Source organism: Erythrolamprus reginae, chromosome 3, assembly GCF_031021105.1.
Source record: "Erythrolamprus reginae isolate rEryReg1 chromosome 3, rEryReg1.hap1, whole genome shotgun sequence".
NCBI classification, from domain to species: Eukaryota; Metazoa; Chordata; class Lepidosauria; order Squamata; family Dipsadidae; genus Erythrolamprus; species Erythrolamprus reginae.
This window is the reverse complement of record NC_091952.1, coordinates 1,238,056-1,263,965: the sequence shown is the minus strand read 5'-3', so window position 1 is coordinate 1,263,965 and position 25,910 is coordinate 1,238,056. Positions and strand designations below refer to the sequence as shown.

Below are 25,910 nucleotides of genomic sequence, written 5' to 3'. Positions count from 1 at the left end.
CAGGTGTCTCCTTTGGCCCCTTTGTGGGTTTCTCCTCCCTTGTTGACCTATGCCCCCCCCCATGTCAGGAGAAGAGGGGCTGAGAGACAACATACCATCCTCCAATGCTGCTTCCCAGAGAGAATGCGGCGACGAGGCCTCTCTCAAAATCGGCTCTCTCTGAAAATCAGCCCTGCTTCAGGTATACTCTGGAGAGGGGCTACTCTGGAGTAAATCTGGGGTGTTTGGTTTTTAATAATGGGGTTTTAGTTATTTTAAATATTAGATTGGTCATATGCTGTTTTATTATTGTTGTTAGCCGCCCCGAGTCTACTGAGAGGGGCGGCATACAAATCTAATAAATAAATAAATAAAAATAAATAAATGTTTGCAGAGACTCTGCTGCCCTGCAATGGCTCCAGTATCGGGGTGCAACCAGAACAGTGAGGGACGCCACACCAGTAGCGGAAATGGAGCTGTGCCTGCAGCTCCAAGCAACTCCCTCCTTGCCTTTCTTAAGCTCCATAAAACCCACCTCTGTTGTCAGGCGTGGGGGAATTGAGACTTTCCCTCCCCCTAGGGTTATAAAATTTATGCATGGTATGTTAGTATGTATGATTGGTTTCTAAATTGGGGTTTTAAATTAACTTAAATATTAGATTTGTTTACATTGTATTATTGCTGCTGTTAGCCGCCCCGAGTCCATAGTTCCCTCTAAGCTGAGCAGTGAGCAATCGCTCACTTAAAAATCATCAACTCAGAGTTTTCCAAACCTGCCCAGAAGCCGAGAGGGAAGGAGAGAGAGAGGAAGAGAGGAAGAGAGAGAAACAGATAGAAAAAAGAGAGGAAGGAAAAGAGAAAGAAAAAGAATGGGACTAAGGAAGAGAGAAAGAAAATCAAAATCTAGTTTGAAACTAGCTCAACTATTTAAGTGGCATCTTGATATTGATAGAGTTGCCCTATTATGAGCTCACTGTTATAGACACACAGGACAGTATTTTACTTTGAAATTCTCTGAGGCAAAACAGGGCGGGTTTTTTTTTGTTTGTTTGTTTGTTTGTTTGTTTGTTTGTTTGTTTATTATTTCTGTACTGCCACTCAGACACTATACTTTTCCGCCCCCCCCCCCCCAAAAAAAATTAGAGGGAACACTGCCCGAGTCTGCGGAGAGGGGCGGCATACAAATCTGATAAATAAATAAACTGGTGGGCGCACATGTGCATCGGAGCGAGACTGGGCTTCTGGGCATGCGCAGGAAGCAAAATCTCATCATGAGAAGATGCAGACAAGAGGGTCTGATACTTTTTTTGCTTTCTGTGCGGCTTCTGGTAGATGTTCACTCAGAGAGAGCAAGGAAGGACCAGGCATTCCAGGAATCACGTCTCTGTGTCTGTGGTTTCTTGCGCACTCCGCTGGGAGGGAATCCCACTCCATGACCATTTGCACACCAGCTCCCACCAGCTCATACACACCCCACCAGGCAGGACTCTATGGGAGGGTCCCTAAGGCAAAGGGACCTCCACGTTTGCATCTCCATGTGAATTTTATACTTTGAGAAGTTTCATAAAATTATATATTTTTATTAAGGATTTAAATCTAACGTTTTGGCTGCCTGTATTGGACGAGTCTCAAGGAAAGAGGAAACTGGTGACATGCTGCCCCCTGGTGGCACATGAAAAGAGAACATGCAGAGTTGTAGGTGTTTGGGGGTTTTTTTGTTATTTGTAAAAAAAAAAGATTTTGGCCGGATGCCCACTAAAAACAGCATCTTCTAGTGCAGTGGTTCTCAACCTTTCAACCTTTTATACTTTTATGTATGGCATGCGTGTGTTGCATGGGTTTTTTAGATGCTTTTTTAATATTAGATTTGTTTACATTGTCACATTGTTTTATTATTGTTGTGAGCCGGGGAGGGGCGGCATACAAATCTAATAAATTATTATTATTATTATTATTATTATTATTATTATTATTATTATTATTATTATTATTATTATTATTATTATTATTGTTGTTGTTGTTGTTGTTGTTGTTATTGTTATTGTTATTGTTATTGTTATTAAATTATTATTATTATTATTATTATTATTATTATTATTAAATTATTATTAAATTATTATTAAATTATTATTATTATTATTATTAAATTATTATTATTATTATTATTATTATTATTATTATTATTATTATTATTAATGCTGCTACCCCTTAGTACAGTCCCTCATGTTGTGGTGACCCCCAACCATAAGTCTAGTGCCAGAGCTTTAAGCTGATTGGTAGGAAGGTCAGAGAGACACCCCCACTGTAAAGGTCTGATTGGTCAAAAAATAAAAATATGTTCCAAGGCACCAGAATGGAAGCTTTAGTTCCTAATACCAGAGGACATTGGTCTTTTCCAAGGGTCTTAGGTGACCCCTGTGAAACGGTCATTCAACCCCCAATGGGGGTCCCACCCCTTAGCTTGAGAACCACTGTTCTAGTGGCTTCCAACCATTCTTGGGTGGATTTTGATGTAGTTATTTAAAATATTGGCCTCCCAAGTCTGGGTGATGTACAAGACTAGAGAAACAACATAAAGTCAAGGTTTCCCTGTCCATTTGTGTCCAACTCTGGGGGCGATGCTCGTCTCTGTTTCTTGGCCAAGAAGTCAGCATTGCCCAAACCTCTTTGATCGTGTGGAGAGCATGAATTTCTGCCAAAGGCACATGGAATGCTGTTCCCATGCATTTCGTTGTTTGTATGTTGTGTGTTTAAATAAAGTCTATTTAGAAGAAGAAGAGGAGGAGGAGGAGGAGGAGGAGGAGGAGGAGAGGAAGAGGAAGAAGGAGGAGGAGGAGAGGAAGAGAAACAAGAAGAAGAAGAAGAAGAAGAAGAAGAAGAAGAAGAAGAAGAAGAAGAAGAGGAACTGCATGTGTGCAATGGCCCTTGGGCACTAGCATGAATTTATCACTCACGTACCATGAGGTGATCATGAAGTTACCATGCATTTTCTTGACCAATGAGCTCCTGTAAAGTGTTCCTAAATATCCAATGAAGTGTAACTTGAGGACAATTAAAGGGGATGCTTGCTCTTTGTCCAAGAGGGCCTTCCCTCGTGACAAAAAAAAGGAGAATGCTGTTCCCTCCCAGCCAAAGTGGTGCCCATTTATCTACTCACATGTGCATGCTTTCCAACTGCTGCTAGCTGGACCGTCCCCTGCTACCTACGGATGAAGAATGGCAGGGCACCTGTGACCTCAACTTGCCCTTCCTTTATCACCTGCCACTTTTGCTTCCATCACAGCTGGAGGGTCTTGGAATCAAGTAGAGGGATCCATCAAGCAGCTGCGTTGACTTTTCCCTCTTAAATCGGAGACGTTTTGGACCACAACCTTCCATTTCGAAAGAGACGTTGTGGGTGGGAGAGAGGGCCAGTGCGGAGGAACTGCTAGCCAGGCTGGAAGGAGGGGTCAAGTGGGGGTCTAGCTCGGAATCCTTGTGCAGCCACAAGGGGTCTCACTTCAGCCTCCCTGAGAAACCTTATCTGGTTGTCCCCAAAGGCAGGCCGGCCCTCTGAGGACAGTTTTGCAACTTTGGCAGAAGTCAATAGAGTTGCTGATTGTCAACTGTCCATGAGTCACTCTGGTTGCCTGACATTGGGGGGGGTCCCCACTTGTTCTCCCTCCCTCCCTGGCCAGAGCTAAGTGGAGAAGGGGGCCAAGATGGAATGTATGTGTGTGTGTGTGTATGTATGTATGTATGTATGTATGTATGTGATGATTAATTTTAAGCATTGGGGGGTTTAAGTCAGTATTTTAATGTAGATTTTATTGTAGATTTTTAACGTGTTTTGCATAAATTGCGTAAACTGCTCTGAGTCTCAGGAGAAGGGCGACATAGAAATCAATCAATCAAACAAATAAATGAAGAAAGAAAGGAAGGAAGAAAGGAAGGAAGGAAGGAAGGAAGAAAGAAAGAAAGAAAGAAAGAAAGAAAGAAAGAAAGAAAGAAAGAAAGCAGTCAGCACAAAACCAGAAGACTCTGAGGCTGCTGTGAGAAATGAGAGTTTTACTGGTAAAAGAGGAAGGGGTGGAAGACCCCCCACGTGGAAGCAGGGGTGGGCCTGGATGGGAAGGAGCTCAAGATTGTCATGGTCATTTCTTCAGAGTCCAGAGCTGTGAAGGCACCGAGTCCCCCAGCCTGAGTTGTATCTGTGGAACAAAGGAGAAATAAAGCCTTAGTTACACCCAGGACCGGGCTGCCCCCATACAGGGCAATAAAGCATCCCAGTAGCGAAAATGGAACTACGGGTGCAGCTCCAGCTGATGGGTGGGTGGGTGCACATCGGCTTCTGCGCATGTGGCAGAAGCGAAATCTTGCATGGGGACATGTGCACGAGTGAGATGTCAGCGATTTTCACCTATTTTCTAATTTTTGTTAGCCGCCCCGAGTCTGTGGAGAGGGGCGGCATACAAATCAAATAAATTATTATTATTATTATTATTATTATTATTATTATTATTATTATTATTATTATTTGTTTCTGCATGCGCGGAAGCAAAGAATTGGTGAAAATGGCTGAAATCTTGCTCGCTTGTCTGTCCTCATGCAAGATTTCACTTCCAGCGCATGTGCAGAAGCTGTATCTTGCGCTGACACATGTGCGCCCACCCGCCAAATGTGCCTGCACCCAAGCCAGTCACCAGGAGCATTCCGGGAGCACCAGCGATGGGGACCCCATCAGTGGTTAGACCACACCTAGACCACACCCATCCAGTTTTGATGACCACACTATGTCGAGGCTCTAGAAAGAGGGCAGAGAAGAGCCACCAGGATGATGAGGGGACTGGAGGCTCAAACATAGGAAGAAGGGTTGCAGGAGCTGGGCCTGGCTAGTCTGGTGAAGTGAAGGGCCAGGGGAGACACGGCAGCATCTTCCAAGATTTCATGCATCAGCACACAAGCCTTCTATCTCTGTCTTAGTGTCCCCATGTATTCAACACCACCTCCTTGACTCATAATTATGCTTATGCATCTTATGTAATCACAGTCATGTTTATGCTTTGTCTGACAAAACAAAGAAACATTGGCTACAAAAATTTGAACACCTAACACAAGCTGGGCAGATACAGCCTCACAGGTGACCCTCAAGTATCGAGGAAGACTCATCTCAAAAAATCTAAGCCCCAGAGCCCACTGCAAAAAGGCAGGGAGAGGTGTGAACCTAATTCTGTGAAGCTTCTTCCCTGATAACACTGTACAGCTAGGGCATACAAAACCTTTGCCAGACCAATCCTCAGATGCAGCTCATCTGCCTGGAATGACATTAGAACAATCGAGCATCCAGAGGTATGGACACATGTGATTTTAGTGGTGTTTTTATTGGTTTTACTTGTATTGTATTTATAATGGGTGTTAGCCACTCAGAGTTCGTTTGTAATGAGTGGCATATAAATTTTATTTGTTTGTTTGTTTGTTTGTTTGTTCATTCATTCATTCATTCATTCATTTATAAACAAGCAAAAGAACAAACAAACAATTCCCTCATTTTTCCACATTTGTGCAAAAGCTATTCTGGCAGCAATAATAAGTGGTAAAACAATAGAGTCAAACTCAGGGTAAACCACTCCAAACTCAATTGCAGAAAATACAACTTCAGCAACAGAGTGGTCAACGCCTGGAATGCCCTACCTGACTCTGTTGTTACAGCCTCAAGCCCCCAGAGCCCACCTGCCCACCCGCTTGTATTTTGAGATCTACAAAGTTCTGCCCGGGGCTATAAGACCCAATGCTCTTACCTTACACAGGTTGCAGGCATCGGATGCTGCAGCCATATTTGCAACACTTCCAATTGCCATCACAGTCCCAGTCGTTGTCACACCTCTTGTCACAAGTCGTGAACAGGCCTTTGGGTGCTTGGGGACATTTGCCAGACTTCCCAGGAGGAACTAAATAGAACAGCCCAGGAGTTAGTGGTTTGCTTTGTTTTATGCTGGTTTCTTATGCTGAAGGACTCAAACAAGCAAACAAGTTTCAAGCATCAGTAAATAAATGTTTCTCTTTTAGTGTTGATTCCTTTGATTCTTTTAGCCAGGCTGAACAATCCACAATGGTTGAAGTCTTGGTAAGTGTTGTAGTTGGGTCACAGCCAGCTCCTCTGGTAACAGACTTTGAGTAGATGAGCCAATTCCGTCCAAGCATCGGAGACCTGTGTGGCTCTCGGAGGATTCAGACAGTTCGGGAGAAGGAGAGACGGAAGCTGAAGGGGCTGGAGAGATAGAGGTGGAGCCCCCTACAATGTCTATGGAACCCCCAGCTAGGGCCTTGTCTGGGTCGGATGAGGAGGGGGTGATAAATGATCCAATCTTGAATGTGTGTGTGTGCGAAGGATTGGGGGGAGACAGGAGCAACTGCGCAGACGCAGGAGGAGATCTTGATCACAGCTGAGAGTCATAGGGAATTCTGCAGCGTGCATGAACGGGGAGGTTTTGTGGGAGTGATCTTTGCAAGAGTTATCATTTGCGGTTTAACAGAGAAAGAGAAACAGATCCAGAGTTTTCTCTAAACCAACATCCCTGATTCCTCGGAGAAACTCAGCCTTTGGACAATTGTCTTATGAAAGACTGTAGCTATTGCAAAAAAGAGTGAGTCCCCTTGCTTCAGCCCAGTTTGGAGACATTCTTTACAAACCTTGGAGGCTTTGGGACATTTGTTATCGGCCTCGAAGATAATTCAGACTCTTTCACAGTAAACAGACACTCTTTTGCTGTAATTGTGGCTCTCAGCCAACTTGTTAATGAAATATATTTTTGTGTTTCTGAAACTCCAGTCTGTGTGTTTTACTTTGACCTTAATTACTGCTCAGCTGTCACACCAGGCAGAAAAAGAAAGTGGCCAAAATTAGAGTCAAGATAGAGCCAAGAAGGACAGGGGGCTCTTTGACAGGCAGGGATTGATCCAGAGGCCTCTCAAGTGGGTCCCCAATGCCACAATTATTATTACAATTATTATTATTATTATTATTATTATTATTATTATTATTATTATCATCATCATCATCATCATCATCATCATTATCATTATTATCATTACTTAGATTTGTATGCCGCCCCTCTCCGGAGACTCGGAGTGGCTATTGTGGGAAATATTGTATAAATAAATAAACAAAAGACCAAACCAACCTGCCAACAGGGATGGGCTCCTGTGGATACAGTCAGATACACAGACCCGGTAGAAAAATTTTGAATTTTTCCTTTTTTTCCCTTCTGGGCTCTGGGTATGTTTTTCCTATCACAGTAAATGAGTTTAAATGTGTATAATTTTAGAAGAGCTGTGTGTTTGTGTGTATGTATGTGTCTACATAAACTCTATATAGTAGATAATGTATACTTTTATCTGCCTGTATGTAATATTTATGTGCATACATATATATCGAATTAAATAGTATATTTTGGATGTTCAGTCATAGTAAATAGAGAGGGAAATTGTCTCTCTTTGAGGGGAGGAGAGGCCGGGCACCCTAATCCTAACCCTTGGCATGAGTGACATCAAGTTGGCCACCTGGCTCTCCACAATGGAAGCATTGATACATCCAAATGTTATTAACATGGAAAAAAATAGAAAATACATCCTAAAGACATTTTCAATGAAAAAAAGGAACCCAAAACTAAACTAAACAAGAATTGAGCAGTCAATGGATTGGTGCAGATACAATCTCAATATGGGAAAGATGCGAACACGTACGGTTTTTATAAAGAATTAACAGGATTCAATCAGATATTAATAGGAATGGATGAAAAATTAATGAAGAAAATACGTATGTAGCTGCCTACTAAGTATGAAAATGGAAGGTGAGCAAGTAAAGGAGACCATGATAGCCTGGGCTAAACATTTGGGTTAGAAAATAGAGTTAGAAAAATGGCAGGAATTGTGGAGTGGGAATTATACATTAACGGGGTCAACTGCAGGTAAAGAAAATCTTCATAAAATGTTTTATGATGCCATTTTTCACCCACAAGATTGGCAAAGATTTAAGGACATGTCCACTAAGGGGATATCAAAACAATTTCATTGATGATGTTGCCTAGTTTGAGTAAGCAATGGGCAACAGTGGCTTAAAAAGCCAACACAATCTTAAACTGCACCAACAGAGGGATTCATTCCAAGACTAGGGAAGTACTAATACCATTATATGGTCAGACCACACTTGGGGTGCTGCATTCAATTCTGGCCACCTCACTACAAAAGAGACATAGAGACTCTGGAGAAGGTGCAGAAGAGAGCAACCAAAATGATCAGGGGACTGGAAACCAAGACTTATGAAGAGAGGTGGCTGGAACTGGGCAGGGAGAGTCTAGCAAAGAGGAGGTCCAGGGGGGACATGATTGCAGTCTACAGATATTTGAGGGGCTGCCACAGAGAGGAGGGGGTCCGGCTGTTTTCCAGGGCACCAGAGGGCCAGACCAGGAGCAACAGATGGAAGCTGACCAAGAAGAGATTCAACCTGGAAATAAGGAGGAACTTTCTGATGGTCAGGGCGATCAACCAGTGGAGGTTGTGAACGCCCCAATGCTCGACACATTCAAAAGGAAATCGGATTGCCCTCTGGATGGGGTGGTGTAGGATCTCCTGCTTGAGCAGAGGGTTGGACTAGATGACCTGCAAGGCCCCTTTCAACTCTAATAAATAAACAAATGATGAGACGTCCACCAGGAAATAATTCAGCTCAGAGAGTACTACGGACCATTTTATTTCAACCCTTAACTACTACTACTACTACTACTACTACTACTACTACTACTATTATCATCATCATCATCATCATCATCATCATCATCATCATTATTATTATATTTGTATGTCGCCCCTCTCCGAAGACTCGGGGCGGCTCACAACAACAATACACAATATGGTGCAAATCTAATAATTAAAACTATAGTTAAAAAACCCACTGTCATTAAAAGCAGTCAACACTACCCAATCATAACCACACGTAAATCTTACTAGCCAAAGGGGATATATCAATTACCCCATGCCTGGTGACATAAATAGGTCTTCAGAGTCTTGCGGAAGGTGAGGAGTGTGGGGACAGTTCAAATTTCCGGGGGGAGTTGATTCCAGAGGGCCGGGGCCACCACAGAGAAGGCTCTTCCCCTGAGCCCCGCCAACCAACATTGCTCAGTCGACGGGACTCGGAGAAGGCCAACTCTGTGGGACCTGATGGGCCGCTGGATTCGTGCAGCAGAAGGCGGTCCTGTAGGTATTCTGGTCTGATGCCATGAAGGGCTTTATAGGTCATAACCAACACTTTGAATTGTGTCTGGAAACTAACCTCCTTAGGGTTGAGTCCCTAGAGTAATAGTCCCTAAGGGCAGAGTGGAGATGGACCATGTTGGAGACCCCCACACACACACACCCTTACCTTTTTGTCCCATGCAGAGGGGGGTCTCAGCCAGGAGGGTGAGGAACCCCAGGAGGAGGAGAACCTGTGTGGCTTTCATGGTGCCCAGAATGCCAGACTGGGCTGGATGGACAGAGAGCCCCCGGAGTCCTCCGTGGAGGAAGTGAGAAATCTGAGAACACGAAGAACTGGACAGGTGTCACCACCACCACCACCAAACAGGCAGGTGGCCTTTGCTTTGCCAGGTGAGCCAGGCAGGTGAGGAAGACAACTGCCACCTTTATCAATGAAAGGTCCATTGTGCTTACAATCGGGCTTTGTTGCTGCAGAGCCCTGGGGCCGCGGCGTTGCTCCTTCCGGGATCCTGAGTGACAACCGAGGTTTGCATGGGGGGGTTACAAAGGGTCCCTTCATTGGGAGCACTGAGCAGGTCACAGTTGCTACCGGCACGGATTTAGGACGGCACATTGGTGGTGAAAGTTGCGCTGCGTGTGCAGCTTCCATTCTCCTGCATGCGCCCTCAGCATGGTTTTGCTTCTGTGCATGTGCAGGAAGTGATATCTCACGAGGGGATGCACACGTGCATGAGATTTTGGTGATTTTTTTGCTTCTGTGCATGAGCAGAAGCAAAAGAAATCGCTGAATTCTCGCTCCCGTGCTCCCTTGCGAGAGTTTGCTTCCTATGCGTGTGCAAAAGCAAAAATATGCTTGGACATGCGCACACAGAGGCAGGAGAATAGAAGTTGTACACACAGTGCGGCGGAAGAAAAATAGTCTTTCACCCATTGCAATAATATACTCTTTCTTTATTTTTAATTAAAGTTTTTTTATTTATAAAACATAACATATACATAACAATATACAGTAACCAAAAAAAAAGGTACCGTATATGGTGGTCTATTCAGTATTTAATTCCAATATAAATACAATCAATCAATCAAAATAAATAACAAATAAATAAATTTACAATGTTTATTCCACTTGCCCCCCCTATTGATTTTCCAATATCAGTTTGAGTTTTAATTTATTTATTTATTTATTCATTTGTCCAATACACAAATACATAGGAAGAAAAATAGACATGTAGTAATATATATAAGGGTAAAGTGAACTTGGAGGAGAGGATATATGAAAGGAAGAGAATATATATGATAAGTGAAAGAAAGGAAAGACAATTGGACAGGGGACGAAAGGCACACCAGTGCACTTATGTACGCCCCTTACTGGCCTCTTAGGAACCTGGAGAGGTCAATCGTGGAGAGTCTAAGGGAGAAATGTTGGGGGTTAGGGGTTGACACAATTTCTTTATAGTTTCCCCTTCATACTTTCTAGCCTTTAATCTTGGTTCTCCTCTCTATCCAATTATATAATGTATCCCAGGTTTCAAAGTAATCTGTACCTAAGCTGTCCTTGAACTCTAACGTCTGTCTATCTCTGGGCATGTTAAAATTTCAAATACGATTTCTTTCTCTGTAGGAGCATCCGCAAAGCCAGAGCTGCCAATGCTGCGACAATGGTGGCCACACAACCCGTCAGATGTCAGGACCCTCTTCGAACACGATGGATGAACAACATCAGCTTGGTTCCTACACAGACACATGTACACACAGACAGAGACACTTCAACACATACATACATGCATGTATGTAAACTCACCCCTCTGTTCACACACACACATCTACACACACAAACAGCCTTCTGCACACACACACAAACTTTTGTTTGTTTGTTTATTTGTTTATTTGTTTATTTGTTTATTTGTTTATTCGTTCATTCGTTCATTCGTTCATTCGTTCATTCGTTCATTTATTTATTTATTTAATAATTGGATTTGTATGCTGCCCCTCTCCACAGACTTGGGGTGGCTATCAACACTGATAAAAAACAGCATGTGACAATCCAATACTAAACAACTAAAAACCCCTTATACACATGCACAGGATTCTACATACACACACCCCAACATACACACTCTCTACACACACAGATACACCCTACTGATTAATTGTTCTCACTGCCAGAAAATTTCTCCTTTGTTCTAGGCTGCCTATGCGTAGTAATGGGCAGCCCAAATTTTTATTGCCAGACTTGTGAGTGTGGGCTTATTTTATGGGTGTGGTTTGATGGTCATGTCACTGGGTAGGAGTGGCTTGCCGGCCATGTGACCAGGTGGGAGTGGCTTGAACGATCATCATCCTTCAAGTGACCTGTTAAGTCCTCGACTTACAACCTCACCAGTGTCGCTCTCTGGCATGAAAACTGACTTTGAGTTTCCCGCGCTCTCCTTCCTGAGGATGGGTGGCTAGGCGAACGGGGGCCAATCAGCTCTTGAGAACAGAGGGGGGAGGAAACGGGCCCCCTGCCAATCCTGCCGGCGCTGGTCTCCCTGCCACTTTCCGAGGAGGAGGAGGAGGAGGAGGATGGGAGAGTCAGCTGGAGCTGGGCACATGGCTTCATTTCCGCCAGTGGAACTGCCTTCCACCCCGTCCTGCCTGCTGCCTACCACTGCCTATGCACCTTGGTGGCACAGTGGTCAGAGTGCAGCCCTGCAGGCTCCTTCACCTAACTGCTAGCTGTAATTCAGCAGTTCAAACCTCACCACCGGCTCAAGGTGGACTCAGCCTTCCATCCTTCCCAGGTGGGTCAAATGAGGACCCTGATTTTTGGGGGCAAGAGGCGGTTTCTGTAAACTGCTCAGAGAGGGCTGGGAAAGCACCAGGAAGCAGACTATAAGTCTAAATGCTATTGCTATTCCTTCCTTCCTTCCTTCCTTCCTTCCTTCCTTCCTTCCTTCCTTCCTTCCTTCGTGGGTCAAATGAGGAGCCAGATTGTTGGGGGCAAGAGGCTGACTCTGGAAACCACTTGGAGAGGACTTTAAAAGCACTGTGGAGCGGTAGGTAAGTCTAAATGCTATTGCTATTGCTTCTGTCCTTGACTAGTTTCCATCCGTTGTTCCTTGTCTGGCTTTAGAGAACAGCCTGCCCCCCTCCTCTTTATGGCAGCCCCTGAAACATTGGGATATAGGCTGTCGTGGTCTCTCCTGGTCCTTCTCTTCACTAGAATAGCCATGCCCAGTTCCTGTAACTGTTCCTCATTCAGCTGACCCTCAGGTCCCTAAACCTAAATCATCTCGGTTGCTCTGCTCTGGGCTTTCTGCCTGAAGTGATGCCAAGCAGTTGGGGGAGGGCAGCCTGGCACAAACCCAGGAGCTACGTTTGCCCTCTGAATGTCTCCTTGGAGTTCCGGTCCCCTGGGTGAGTAGAAAGGGCCCTCCCTCCCCATTGGAGGAGGTCAGAGGCCTGACATCCTGGACAGTGGCAAGAACACACCTGGGGACCTGGTGGCTCTGCTCCCATCCGGATGAAAGCCACCATCCATCACTTCTGCCCTGGGAGATGCCAACCGAGCCCTGCAGGAGGGCAACATGTCAATGCTGGCACCGCTCACCTGGATGGGAAGCTACAGAGCCCTGGCGGATGGAGAGACCTGGGAGGGGGCAGCCCACCCCACCCCCCATTGTCTGGCTGGATATATAGGATGAGGGGGGCTGGCTTGGCATCGTCCAAGGCTCTTTGGAGCAGCACCATGAAGTCTGGGGCCTTCTGGCTCCTCCTGGGGATGGTCACCTCCACGGCTGAGCGAGGGAGGACAGGTGAGTGGGAAACCTTCACAGCTCTCCCCCCCCAGGGGTGAGGCCCAGCGGGGAGGAAGGGGGGAGTTCATGACACGACACACAATGGGGCCCTTGAGCCTGCTGGCCCTGCCCAGGAACCAGCAGTTGCCACCAAAGGAGTTCCTGGATGGGGCACCTCGCTGGACCCCAGAGGAAAGATGGCGCAAGGCAGACAGAGGGGTCTGGGGTCTCCGGTGAAGAATGTACAGGAATTCCTACCCCAGATTTAGACTCCAGGTCTTTGGCATCAGGAGGCCCTTTGGGTAAGGTGACCATATGTCCCGCTTTTGGTGGGACAGTCCCACTTTTGAGCAATTTGTCCCGCGTCCAGCGGCGTTTTTAAAAAGTCCTGATATTTTGGAGATTTAGATTTAATTGGATTTGAATGCTGCCCCTCTCCAAGGACTCGGGGTGGCTGACAGCATGTACAGAAAAAAAAACAGGAAACAGTAACAACAATCCAATTAATAATACACTAAAACAATCTATAAACTTCTAATTAAAAACAATCAATACCATTCATTCAACAATCATACTAAAACATTCATCGGTCAGGGGGGAAGATCTACGGAACCCCAGGCCTGGCATCAAAGATGAGTTTCTAAACTCTTCCGGAAGGAGAGGAGGGTGGGGGCAATGCAAATCTCCAGGGGGAGCTGATTCCAGAGGGCCGGGCCCCCCACAGAGAAGGCTCTTCCCCTAGGTCCCGCCAGCCAGCATTGTTTGGTCGATGGGACCCTAAGGAGACCACCGGTCACTGGGATTCGTGTGGCAGGACTGGCTCTTCATCCTTTGATGCCGGGCGATGCCTGAAATCAGCCGGTGTAAAGTGGGGAGGGGGAGAAGGAAAAAAATGAAGCGGTGGCCTGAAACTTTGGCGCTATCGGCTACGGGTTGTTTTGTGCATGGCCAGCAGTGAGAGAGAACGTGAGAGAGAGAGAGATCAGCGGGTTGGAGAAGAGACCAAGCGCACACCTCTCTGGCGTTGGGGGGGGGAAGAGTAGGGAAATCGCTTGCTTTGAGGTGAAGCCCCCCCCCCCCCGACAAATGCTGAGGTAAAATTTGGTCATCCGTTTCCCCCCCCCCCCGTGTCTCCCATCAATGGTGTCCCGCTTTACCGAAGCTACAAACTGGTCATCTTGCCTTTGGGGAACCACTAGGTCGGTAATGGCAAACCACACGCCACAGGAGGGCATGCAAGACATTGCCGGAAGGGCAGACGATTTTCAGCCTTGGGGAGGCCGTTTCGCCCTCCGGGGGCTTTAAGGAAGCTTCCCTGAAGGCTCCGGAGTGCGAAAAAGAGTCCAACAGGCAAACCGGAAGTCTGCTTTTTCTAACTTCCGGTTTGCCTGTTTTTTTCCACCATCCCAGGCTCCAGTGGGGCGGGGGTGATTTGTGTGCATTTGCAGGGGGCAGCGTGAGGGTGCGCATGTGTGTGGGGGGAAGGAGTGGGGGTGGGAAAAGATGCTGGGACATGTGCGCATGCTCGCAAGAGACATGAAGCTGCACGTGTAGCGGAGCAATCGCTACCGGTGCACCATCCTTCCCTGTACCGGTAGCAACCCACTAATGCTTCAGACCTGACAGCGCTCGGCCTCCTCTTCACAGCTGCCAAAGAAACAACCCCGGGCCCCGTCCGGCCTCAGGAGTCAATGCCAGGAAAAGCAGGACGGTGCCCAGCGGGAATTGCCCAGGAGCCCCCACCCTCCAGACTCTACTGCCTCAACGATGCTTCGTGTCCAGGGAATGAGAAATGCTGCAGCCTGGGACGGATGAGGATCTGCACACAGCCTCCTCTGGGTAAAGGGGGGTGCAAGAGATGAGGGGGGGGGCTGCCCTGTAATTTGCCCCCCAGGGCCCTTGCCAGCCTGGTTCTCAAGGCTGAGTAGAAACATAGAAACATAGAAGACTGACGGCAGGAAAAGACCTCCTGGTCCATCTAGTCTGCCCTTATACTATTTTCTGTATTTTATCTTAGGATGGATGTGTGTTTATCCCAGGCAGGTTTAAATTCAGTGACTGTGGATTCTTCCTTCCTTCCTTCCTTCCTTCCTTCCTTCCTTCCTTCCTTCCTTCCTTCCTTCCTTCTTTCTTTCTTTCTCTTCCTTCCTTCCTTCCTTCTTTTCTTCCTTCCTTCCTTCCTCATTCATAGAAGCATAGAAACATAGAAGATTGACGACAGAAAAAGACCTCCTGGTCCATCTGCCCTTATACTATTTCCTGTATTTTATCTTAGGATGGATCTATGTTTATCCCAGGCATGTTTCAGTTCCTGTGGATTCTTCCTTCCTTCCTTCCTTCCTTCCTTCCTTCCTTCCTTCCTTCCTTCCTTCCTTCTTCTCTTCCTTCCTTCCTTCCTTCCTTCTCTTCCTTTCCTTCCTTCCTCATTCATAGAAACATAGAGACATAGAAGATTGACAGCAGAAAAAGACCTCCTGGTCCATCTGCCCTTATACTATTTCCTATATTTTATCTTAGGATGGATCTATGTTTATCCCAGTCAGGTTTACATTCAGTTACTTGTTTAAAATCACTAGAATTTAGTAGAATAGTCTACGGAGAGGGGCGGCATACAAATCTAATAAATAATAATAATAATAATAATAATAATAATAATAATAATAATAAAAAAAAAATGGTAGAATAGAAATGGTTGGGGGAGGGGAGAGGGCCGTAGAAACAAAGTTGGACTCCTATCGTGAGAGTGGTTGGGGAAGGGTCAGGGGGTCAGCAGGACATGCAAACCAAGCCTGCTTCTTATGTTTCTCTCACTTTGTGGCCGCTGTCCTGCCTGCTTTGGCCGTACAAGCTACGAAGACAAATACGAGGGTTACAAAAAGGGCCCACAGTCACACTGTCAACACAGCGACAGACAGCCTTTGATTCAGGACCACAATCGAGCGTTTCTGTTGCTAAGTGAGCTTTGCCTCCTTTTATGACCTTTCTTGCCACCATTGTAAAGTGAATCACTGCAGGTTTTAAGTTGCTCACATGGCTGTTGGCCGTTTTTCAGTGTCATCGTAACTTTGAACAGTCACTAAATGAATGGCTGTAAGTCGAGGCACCTGCACTGCTATGAACCGATTGCAGGGGCGGTTAGGGAGGGGCGCTTCTGTCCCTATTGGCAAAAGGGACTCGGTCTCTCTGCCAGTCGCCACGCCAGGCCAACCGTTCCCGGGAGAGGAAGGAATGGAGACCAGGGCACTGGGGTGCGACTTGCCTGCCATTCTGGGATAGGCCGATATGGTCCTTCTCTTCTCCCCCTTCTCTCCCAGTCAACCCCGGCTACTGCCCCACTGCCTGCCCCACGGCCCTGGAGCCCTGCCGGCTCTCCTGCCTGGATGATGCCCCCTGTGGTCCCAGGGAGAAATGCTGCCTCCAGGACTGCCAGCTGCGCTGTGTGAGGGCAGAGCCAGGTGAGTATTATTATTATTATTATTATTATTATTATTATTATTATTATTTATTAGATTTGTATGCCGCCCCTCTCCGTAGACTCGGGGCGGCTCACAACAATGATAAAAACAATACATGGTAGCAAATCTAATAAGTAAAAACTAAAATAACAGTTTTACATTAAAAAGTCTAAAAAGGAAAAAAAACCACACAAAATTATATAGGCAAGGGTGGGGATGTCTCAGTTCCCCCAAGCCTGACGACAGAGGTGGGTTTTAAGGAGTTTATGAAAGGCGAGGAGGGTGGGGGCAGTCCTAATCTCTGGGGGGGAGTTGATTCCAGAGGGTCAGGGCCACCACAGAGAAGGCTCTTTTCCTGGGTCCTGCCAAACGACATTGTTTAGTTGACGGGACCCGGAGAAGGCCAACTCTGTGGGACCTAACCGGTCGCTGGGATTCGTGCGGCAGAAGGCGGTCCTGGAGATATTCTGGTCCGGTGTCATGAAGGGCTTTATAGGTCATTACCAACACTAAATTATACTTAGGAAAGCCCATGATTGCTCTCACAGCCGCATTCTGCACAATCTGAAGTTTCCGAACACTCTTCAAAGGTAGCCTCATGTAGAGAGCATTACAGTAGTGGAACCTCGAGGTGATGAGGGCATGAGTGACTGTGAGCAGTGACTCCCGGTCCAAATAGGGCCGCAACTGGTGCACCAGGCGAACCTGGGCAAACGCCCCCCTCGCCACAGCTGAAAGATGGTTGTCTAATGTGAGCTGTGGATCGAGGAAGACGGCCAAGTTGCGGACCCTCTCTGAAGGGGTCAATAATCCCCCCCCCAGGGTAATGGATGGACAGATGGAATTGTCCTTGGGAGGCAGGACCCACAGCCACTCCATCTTGTCATGATGTAGGGTCAGAGGCTGAAGAGCAATGAGGGTGTTCTGCACTTCCTGAGTTGAGTGACTTAGGAGAAGAGGAAGAGCCTCTTCTGGATGCTAGAGCGCGCAGGGCATCTAGGAGGCATGAGTGGTTTGCTAGGAGGAGATTTATGCGTGAATAGAACTGCTGGCTATTGGGTCAAGCCCTCACACTATTTAAGTGTGAGGTGCGCCATGCCTCTTTGCAGAGAACAATGCAGTTCATTTTGGAAACCTCTAGTATCGGCTATGGCATTCGGCTTGTGTTTCAAAAGAGCCCATTCTTGGCTTGGCTAATGAGCTTCACCTTAACTTCTGACATCTACACTTCTGGAATCTTGCTTCACCTGGTAATTATTGCTGTGTTTGTCTTCTCTCTGGGATTCTGGCCAACTGATAAGACTTGATTCCTTTTGAAAAGACTTTGAAAAGACTCTTAAAAGACTGAGACTTTTGTAAATGCTAAATCCTTTTATATTAGTTATACTATTGGTCTGCATCTGATTATTGGGGGCTCAGCGCTGAGACAGGACAGAGGGTCTCTTATGTGTGGGTGGGGGGAAGGAGGGAGAGGGGCAGCCAGGCTGGGGGTCAAGCCCCACAGGGCAGGCACTCACCCTCTGCTCCCCCTGGCATCTTGCTGTCTTTGCCGTAGCCCGACCCGGCCTGTGCCCGAGGAGGAGGGTGCTGACAACCGAGACCCCCTGCCCAAACCGATGTGAGGACGACAGAGGCTGCCCCTCGGACCAGAAGTGCTGCTTCAGCGGCTGCGGCCTGGAGTGCCTGCGACCCAGAACAGGTAATTTAATTTATTATATTTGTGAGCCACCCAATTCCTTTCGGACTCTGGGCAGCGTAGTATTAAAACAGTTTAAAACCCCTATAATAAAAACATTCATACTTCTGGGCTGGCGCTCAATGACTCCAGGCCTGCTGGCAAAGCCAGATTTTTAAGGCTTTCTGGGAGGCCAGGAGGGAAGGGGCCCTTTGGATCTCCAGGGAAGCTTGTTCTAGAGAGCCAGAGCCACCACATAGAAGGCCCTCCCACACGCTTCTGTCAGTCGGCATTGCTTGGCCGCAGGACCTGGAGAAAGCCGACCCTGTGGGCTCTAATTGGCATCTTTGATGTGTGAGGCAGAAGACGGTCCCATAAATAATCTGGCCTTAAGCCATGTAGGGCTTTATAGATGATAATCAACACCTTAAATGGTGTCCGGAGACTGATTGGAAGCCAGTGCAACTCGCGGAGTGTTGGTGTTATGTGGGTGTACTGAGGCAGACCCACAACAGTGCGTCTGGCTGCGTTCTGGAATAATTGTAGTTTCCAAACGCTCTTTAAGGGTAGCCCCATGTAGAGCGCATTGCAGTAGTCGAGCCGCAAGGTGATAAGCACGTGAGTGACTGTGAGTAGAGACTCCCGATCCAAATAGAGCCACACCGGAGCAGATTATCTCAGGGACCGCCTTCTGCTACACGAATCCCAGTGACCAGTTAGGTCCCACAGAGTGGATCTTCTCCGGGTCCCGTCAACTAAACAATGCTGCTTGGCGGGACCCAGGGGAAGAGCCTTCTCTGTGGCGGCCCTGACCCTCTGGAACCAACTCCCCCCAGAGATTAGAATTGCCCCCACCCTCCTTGCCTTTCGTAAGCTCCTTAAAACCCACCTCTGCTGCCAGGCATGGGGGAACTGAGATATTCTTTCCCCCTAGGCCTTTACAATTTTATGCATGGTATGTCTGAATGTATGTTTGGTTTTTATAATAATGGTTTTTAATTGTTTTTAGTATTGGATTACTGTTATACGCTGTCTTATTATTGCTGTTAGCCGCCCCGAGTCTCCAGAGAGGGGCGGCATACAAATCAAATAAATAAATAAATAAATAAATAAATAATAAATAAACTGGTGCACCAGGCGGACCTGGGCAAAGGTCCCCACAGCCACAGCCGAGCGATGTTGCTCTAGTTTTAGCTGTGGATCAAGGAGGACTCCCAGTTTGTGAACCCATTCTGAGGGGGTTAGAATAGAATACCGCCCCCAAGCTAAGGATGGTCAGATTTATTTATTTATTTATTATTTATGAATTGGACTTTCTATGCCACCCCTCTCTGTGGACTCGGGGCAGCTCACAACAGATTAATGACCGAACGGTATACAATAATACAGCTAGATCCAATTAATATAAACAGTTAATTTAAAACATTATAAATGTTTAAATTTATATAAATTATAAATACCCCCGGAACCGTCTTCTGCCGCACGAATCCCAATGACTGATAAGGTCCCACAGAGTTGGCCTTCTCCGGGTCGCAGCAACTAAACAATGTCAGTTGGCAGGCCCCAGGGGAAGAGCCTTCTCTGTGGCAGCCCCGGCCCTTTGGAATCAACTCCCCCCAGAGATTAGAACCGCCCCCACCCTTCTTCCCTTTTGTAAATTGCTAAAGACCCACCTATGTCACCAGGCGTGGGAGAATTAAGAGACCCCCAGGCATATATAGTTTATGCATGGAATGATTGTGTTGCATGGTTTTAATGTTTGAGTTTTAAATGATTTTTAATATTAGATTTGTTATACTGTGTTATTTTGTTGTGAGCTGCTCCAAGTCCACGGAGAGGGGCGGCATTCAAATCTCATAAATTATTATTATTATTAAATTATTAATTATAAATGGAACCGTCCTTGGGAGGCAAAACCCAGCGCCACTCAGTCTTGTGTTTGAGTCTGTTGACTCCCATCCAGACCCTCACAGCCTCCAGGCACCACCGGCACATCACATCCACTGCTTCACTGAATTGACACCCGGTGGAAATGTACAACGGAGTGCCATCAGCATACTGCTGGAACCTCACCCCATGCCATCGGATGATCTCACCCGGTGTTTTCATGTAGATGTTAAATAAATACCTCTCCTCCCTCCTCCCACCTTCCTGACCCTGGAACCTGAGACATTGCTGACATAGCTGACATAGCTGACATTGATGGCATATCTGACATCAACACAATTGAAAGAGTCCAGAAATATTTCACAAGAAGAGTCCTTCACTCCTCTTCTCACAACAAAATACCTGACTCCACCAGACTCGAAATTCTTGGTTTAGACAACTTACAACTCCGTCGTTTCCGTTGCAACTTAATTATATAAAATCATATACCAAAATGTCCTACCTATTAACAACTACTTCACCTTCAACCGCAACAACACACGAGCATGAAATCGATTTAAACTAAATGTCCACCGCTCCAAACTTGACTGCAAAAAATACGACTTCAGCAACAGAGTAATCCACGCCTGGAATGCACTACCTGATTCTGTGGTTTCTACTCCTAACCCCAAAACCTTTAGCCTTAGACTATCTACAATTGATCTCTTCCCCTTTCTAAGAGGTCTGTAAGGGACGTGCATAAGCGCACCATTGTGCCTACCGTCCCTGCCCTAATGTCTACTTCTTATCATTACTTATCTAATGTTTTAATTCTACAAATTACCACCCTATAAATGCTTGACTAAATAGATAGACAGACAGACAGACAGACAGACAGACAGACAGACAGACAGACAGACAGACAGACAGACAGACAATGGCCCCACCTGCCTTTTAGGGAAAAGGAGAGATTGCAAACTTTTGGCAAAGAAACGCTCCCTCAATCCCCGCCCCAGAGGCATCCTTTGCAGCTGGAGGGGTGTGTGTGTGAGAGTTGTCAGTTTGGGGGTGGGGGCTGCCCAGAATACAAAGGCAGGTGGACAGCATCCTGGGAGGGGGAGAGATTTTGAGCAAGTGGGGGTGTTCCTTTCTTTTTGGGTGAACAGTGCAGTCAGGCGGTAGGAAAAGCAAGTAGGATGCTTGGCTGCATAGCTAGAGGTAGAACAAGCAGGAAGAGGGAGATTGTGATCCCCTTATATAGAGCGCTGGTGAGACCATATTTGGAATAATACTGTGTCCAGTTCTGGAGACCTCACCTACAAAAAGATATTGACAAAATTGAACGGGTCCAAAGACGGGCTACAAGAATGGTGGAAGGTCTTAAGCATAAAACGTATCAGGAAAGACTCCATGAACTCCATCTGTAGAGTCTGGAGGACAGAAGGAAAAGGGGGGACATGATCGAAACATTTAAATATGTCAAAGGGTTCAATAAGGTTCAGGAGGGAAGTGTTTTTAATAGGAAAGTGAACCCAAGAGCAAGGGGGCACAATCTGAAGTCAGTTGGGGGAAAGATCAGAAGCAACATGAGAAAACATTATTTGACTAAAAGAGTAGTAGATGCTTGGAACAAACTTCCAGCCGACGTGGTCGGTAAATCCACAGTAACTGAATTTGAATATGCCTGGGATAAACATAGATCCATCCTAAGATAAAATGCAGGAGTTTTTAAGAAGATGTTGGATAACCGTCTGTCTGAAGTAATGTAGGGTTTCCTGCCTAAACAGGGGGTTGGACTAGAAGACCTCCAAGGTCCCTTCCAACTCTGTTGTTGTTGTTTCTGTTGTTGTTCCTGTTCCTGTTGTTGTTGTTGTTGTTGTTGTTGTTATTATTATTATTATTATTATTATTATTATTATTATTATTATTTCAACCATCCTTAGGCTTCACCATTTTAAGTATCTCTCTTTTTGCCCCCAGAAGGTCCTGGTGTTTGCACAGATCCACCAAGACCCAAATGCCAAGATCGCTGTAGAGATGACTCCGATTGTGCGAAGGGGGAGAAGTGCGGCCCCACGGATTGTGGCTCCCAGTGCCAAGGGCCTCCTCCAGGTACGTCCTCTTGGCTTTGCACAGGCCTCTCAGAGACCTCACTCCAAATCTAAGGAAGTGGAGGGGGAGACAGCTAGTAAGTATGGCCAGTGCAGTTCTTCTTTTCTTAAAGGATGTTCAGAAGAACATAATATTATTGTAGGATGAACATAAAGTTCTATAAGGACATTCAGAAGAACATAATGTTCTTGAAGGATGCAGATAAGTTCCTGAAGGACATTCAGAAGAACATCATGTTCTTGTAGGATGAACATAAAGTTCTATAAGGACATTCAGAAGAACATCATGTTCTTGAAGGATGCAGATAAGTTATTGAAGGACATTCAGAAGAACATCATGTTCTTGTAGGATGAACATAATGTTCTATAAGGACATTCAGAAGAACATAATGTTCTTGTAGGATGAACATAAAGTTCTTGAAGGACATTCAGAAGTACATGAAGTTCCTGAAGGACATTCAGAAGAACATAATGTTCTTGAAGGATGAACATAAAGTTTTTGAAGGACATTCAGAAATACATAAAGTTCTTGAAGGACATTCAGAAGAACATAATGTTCTTGAAGGACATTCAGAAGAACATAATGTTCTTGAAGGATGAACATAAAGTTCTTGAAAGACATTCAGAAATACATAAAGTTCTTGACGGACATTCAGAAGAACATAATATTCTTGAAGGATGAACATAAAGTTCTTGAAGGACATTCAGAAGTACATAATTACCCAACTTAGAAATATACCACCAAGCCACTAAATTACTATGGATTAAAGAATGAGTCAACCTTGAAAATCCTAGAATTTTAACAATAGAAGGCCATGATATAAATGAAGGATAGCACGCACATTTGTGGGGAAAAGAACATTCAAAACATTCTCATTTTAAACAACATCAAATTCGGAATACACTGTTGACATGCTGGCAGAAAGTTAGGAAAAAACACTATAACGAAATACCCAGATGGCTATCCACACTAGAAGCCCAAATTCATCCAAATATAATTAGCCAAGAACAAATAATAACCTATGAAGCTCTATTAAATACCAAAGGAAGTCTAAAAACTAGAGAAAGACTTAAAGAGGAAGGCATAGTAATAGATTGGCTACCATATTACCAAATTCAAAGTAGATACAAAAAGGACTTGGTGAAATCCGGAATATGTAAAAAACAAAATGAAATAGACAAAATATTGACAGGATCTGATAAAAAATTTATAACCAAAATGTATACTTATCTACTAAACTATGAAAACATTGAAGAAATAGTTAAACCTAATATGATAGCTTGGATGACTAACTTTGGATATGCAATTCAGCTAGAAGACTGGGAAAAACTATGGTCAGTTAACTATAAGATGACTTTGTCAACACCATACAAAGAAAGTCTTTATAAAATGTTCTTTCGATGGCATTATGCGCCAGCGCGCCTAGCCAAAATGAACGTAAATATTAGTAACAAATGTTGGAAGTGTAAAAAAGAGGTGGGAACATACTACCACATATGGTGGAAATGTAACGAAGCAAAAAAATTCTGGATCCGAATTAGGACATGGATGGAAGAAATATTGGGCTATAAAATTGAGATAAAACCGGAAATGTATTTATTAGGCATAATTAGAGGCAAACACAGCAAAGAAAATTACCACTTAATAAATCACTTACTTACTGCTGCAAGATTAGCATATGCACAAGTTTGGAAACAAGATAAGACTCCAAACAAAGAAACGGTGATTAAAAAAATATTAGACTGCGCCAAATTTAGCAAATTAACATATGAGATTCAAAACCAACAAAATAAGGACTATTACAAAGTGTGGGAAAAATATACAACTGGGTGGAAGTTAAGAAAAAGGTATAGTAAATAGAATTGTAAAAAATAAATCTTGTACATATATAAATCGTAAATGTTCAATGTTGTATTGTATGAGGTCTAAATGTTTGTAAGTCAAACAAAATAAAATAAAAATGAATTGGAAAAAAAGAAGAAGTACATAATGTTCTTGAAGGACATTCAGAAGAACGTAATGTTCTTGTAGGATGAACATAAAGTTCTTGAAGGACATTCAGAAGAACATAAAGTTCTTGAAGGACATTCAGAAGAACATAATGTTCTTGTAGGATGAACATAAAGTTCTTGAAGGACATTCAGAAGTACATGAAGTTCTTGAAGGACTTTCAGAAGAACATAATGTTCTTGAAGGATGAACATAAAGTTCTTGAAGGACATTCAGAAATACATAAAGTTCTTGAAGGACATTCAGAAGAGCATAATGTTCTTGAAGGACATTCAGAAGAACATAATGTTCTTGAAGGATGAACATAAAGTTCTTGAAAGACATTCAGAAATACATAAAGTTCTTGACGGACATTCAGAAGAACATAATATTCTTGAAGGGTGAACATAAAGTTCTTGAAGGACATTCAGAAGTACATAATGTTCTTGAAGGACAGTCAGAAGTACATAATGTTCTTGAAGGATGAAAATAAAGTTCTTGAAAGACATTCAGAAATACATAAAGTTCTTGAAGGACATTCCGAAGAACATAAAGTTCTTGTAGGATGAAGCAAGTGGGAGGGAAGAGGAGGGAAGGCTGGGCTGGGCAGGAATCTGAGGCAGAATGAGAGCCCAGGGTCTATTTAGGGGGTGGAGGAAGAGGCAGGGATCTCATGCTACTCTCTGGTTGCAGGAAAGCCTGGAGTGTGTCCTTTGCTGTTGCGGGGGTCCCTGGGACCATGCCTGGAGAAGATGCTGAGCGCCTGCATGCACGACTTTGACTGCAAGGGTGCCCAAAAGTGCTGTTCAAACGGCTGCAGGATGGTCTGCAGGGAACCAGGGAAAGGTCCGCTGGCCAACTGGGGGGTAGAGAGACCCTGAAGCCTTCCTCCTCCTCCTCCTCCTCCTCCTCCTCCTCCTCCATTCCCCCCTCTGTTCCGGCATCTCTCCCAAAGCCCTGGGAAGCCCAGGGCTTGGGGCCACCACCCTCAGTTCCCCAAAGGGACAGAAGGTTCTGAAGGACAGACCGGGGTCAAGTGATGGTTTCTTCCCCAGGGTCTTCTCTTGAGGAACAGAGACCTCCCCCTCCCCTGTCTCTTCTCATTGGCCTTTGAATTGCATGGACTTTTTATGCCTTCCTCTGCTGTCCATCCACTGTGTGTTTCCACGTCTTCTGTTTTCTTAATGGTGTAAATGGCTCAAAGAGAGGAAATATTTAAGTGACATAAAATACTAGAGACAAATTATAGTCTAGTGCAGAGGTCCCCAACCGCCGGTCCGCGGACCGGCACCGGGCCGTTGGGGGTTTTCAGCCGGTCCGCGGCGCCAGGGCCCCCTCGGCCTTTCCGCACCACCAGCGGCGCTCCCCCCGCCAGCCAGCCAAGCCCCGCGCCCGCTGGAACCGGCTCCTTGCTCTCCCCCTGCCGCCCGCCGCGTTTGCAGGAGGTGGGGAGGGTCGGGCGGCCCGCCAAGGCCAGGAGGGACGCCACTGCCCCCCCTTCCCTCTCTCCGCCCGCCGCTGCGCCTCCTTGACGCCGAGAGGAAATGCCGGCAAAGGCTTTTCTCAGCGGAGGTCTTCAATGTCGGGGGCGCACGGGCGGTTGCACGCGCTCCCTATCTCCCTGCTAGCCCACTCGGAGTATTCAAAATAAGAAAAACCTTTGCCGGCGAAGGCTTTTCTTATTTTGAATATTCCGAGTGGGCTAGCAGGGAGATAGGGAGCGCGTGCAACCGCCTGTGCGCCCCCGACATTGAATATCACCTTCGCCGGCCCCACCTCTCCTGCAAACCCCCTTGCTGAGAGCCCGGGGCGAAAGTGCTC

The 25,910-nt window shown here is 45.6% G+C and overlaps 1 protein-coding gene across 1 annotated transcript; it reads left to right on the top strand.

The window, feature by feature from the left end:
• Window positions 1–69: 69 nt before the first annotated feature.
• Window positions 70–25,618, top strand: LOC139163547 (WAP four-disulfide core domain protein 3-like). The gene is made up of 9 exons (XM_070744380.1): window positions 70–181; window positions 9,397–9,603; window positions 10,835–11,996; window positions 12,186–12,255; window positions 14,640–14,831; window positions 16,307–16,447; window positions 18,003–18,146; window positions 21,969–22,100; window positions 24,783–25,618. The coding sequence occupies exons 5-9, from the start codon at window positions 14,684–14,686 to the stop codon at window positions 24,968–24,970; spliced, it is 753 nt and encodes a 250-aa protein (XP_070600481.1). The 5' UTR covers window positions 70–181; window positions 9,397–9,603; window positions 10,835–11,996; window positions 12,186–12,255; window positions 14,640–14,683; the 3' UTR covers window positions 24,971–25,618.
• Window positions 25,619–25,910: the final 292 nt, after the last annotated feature.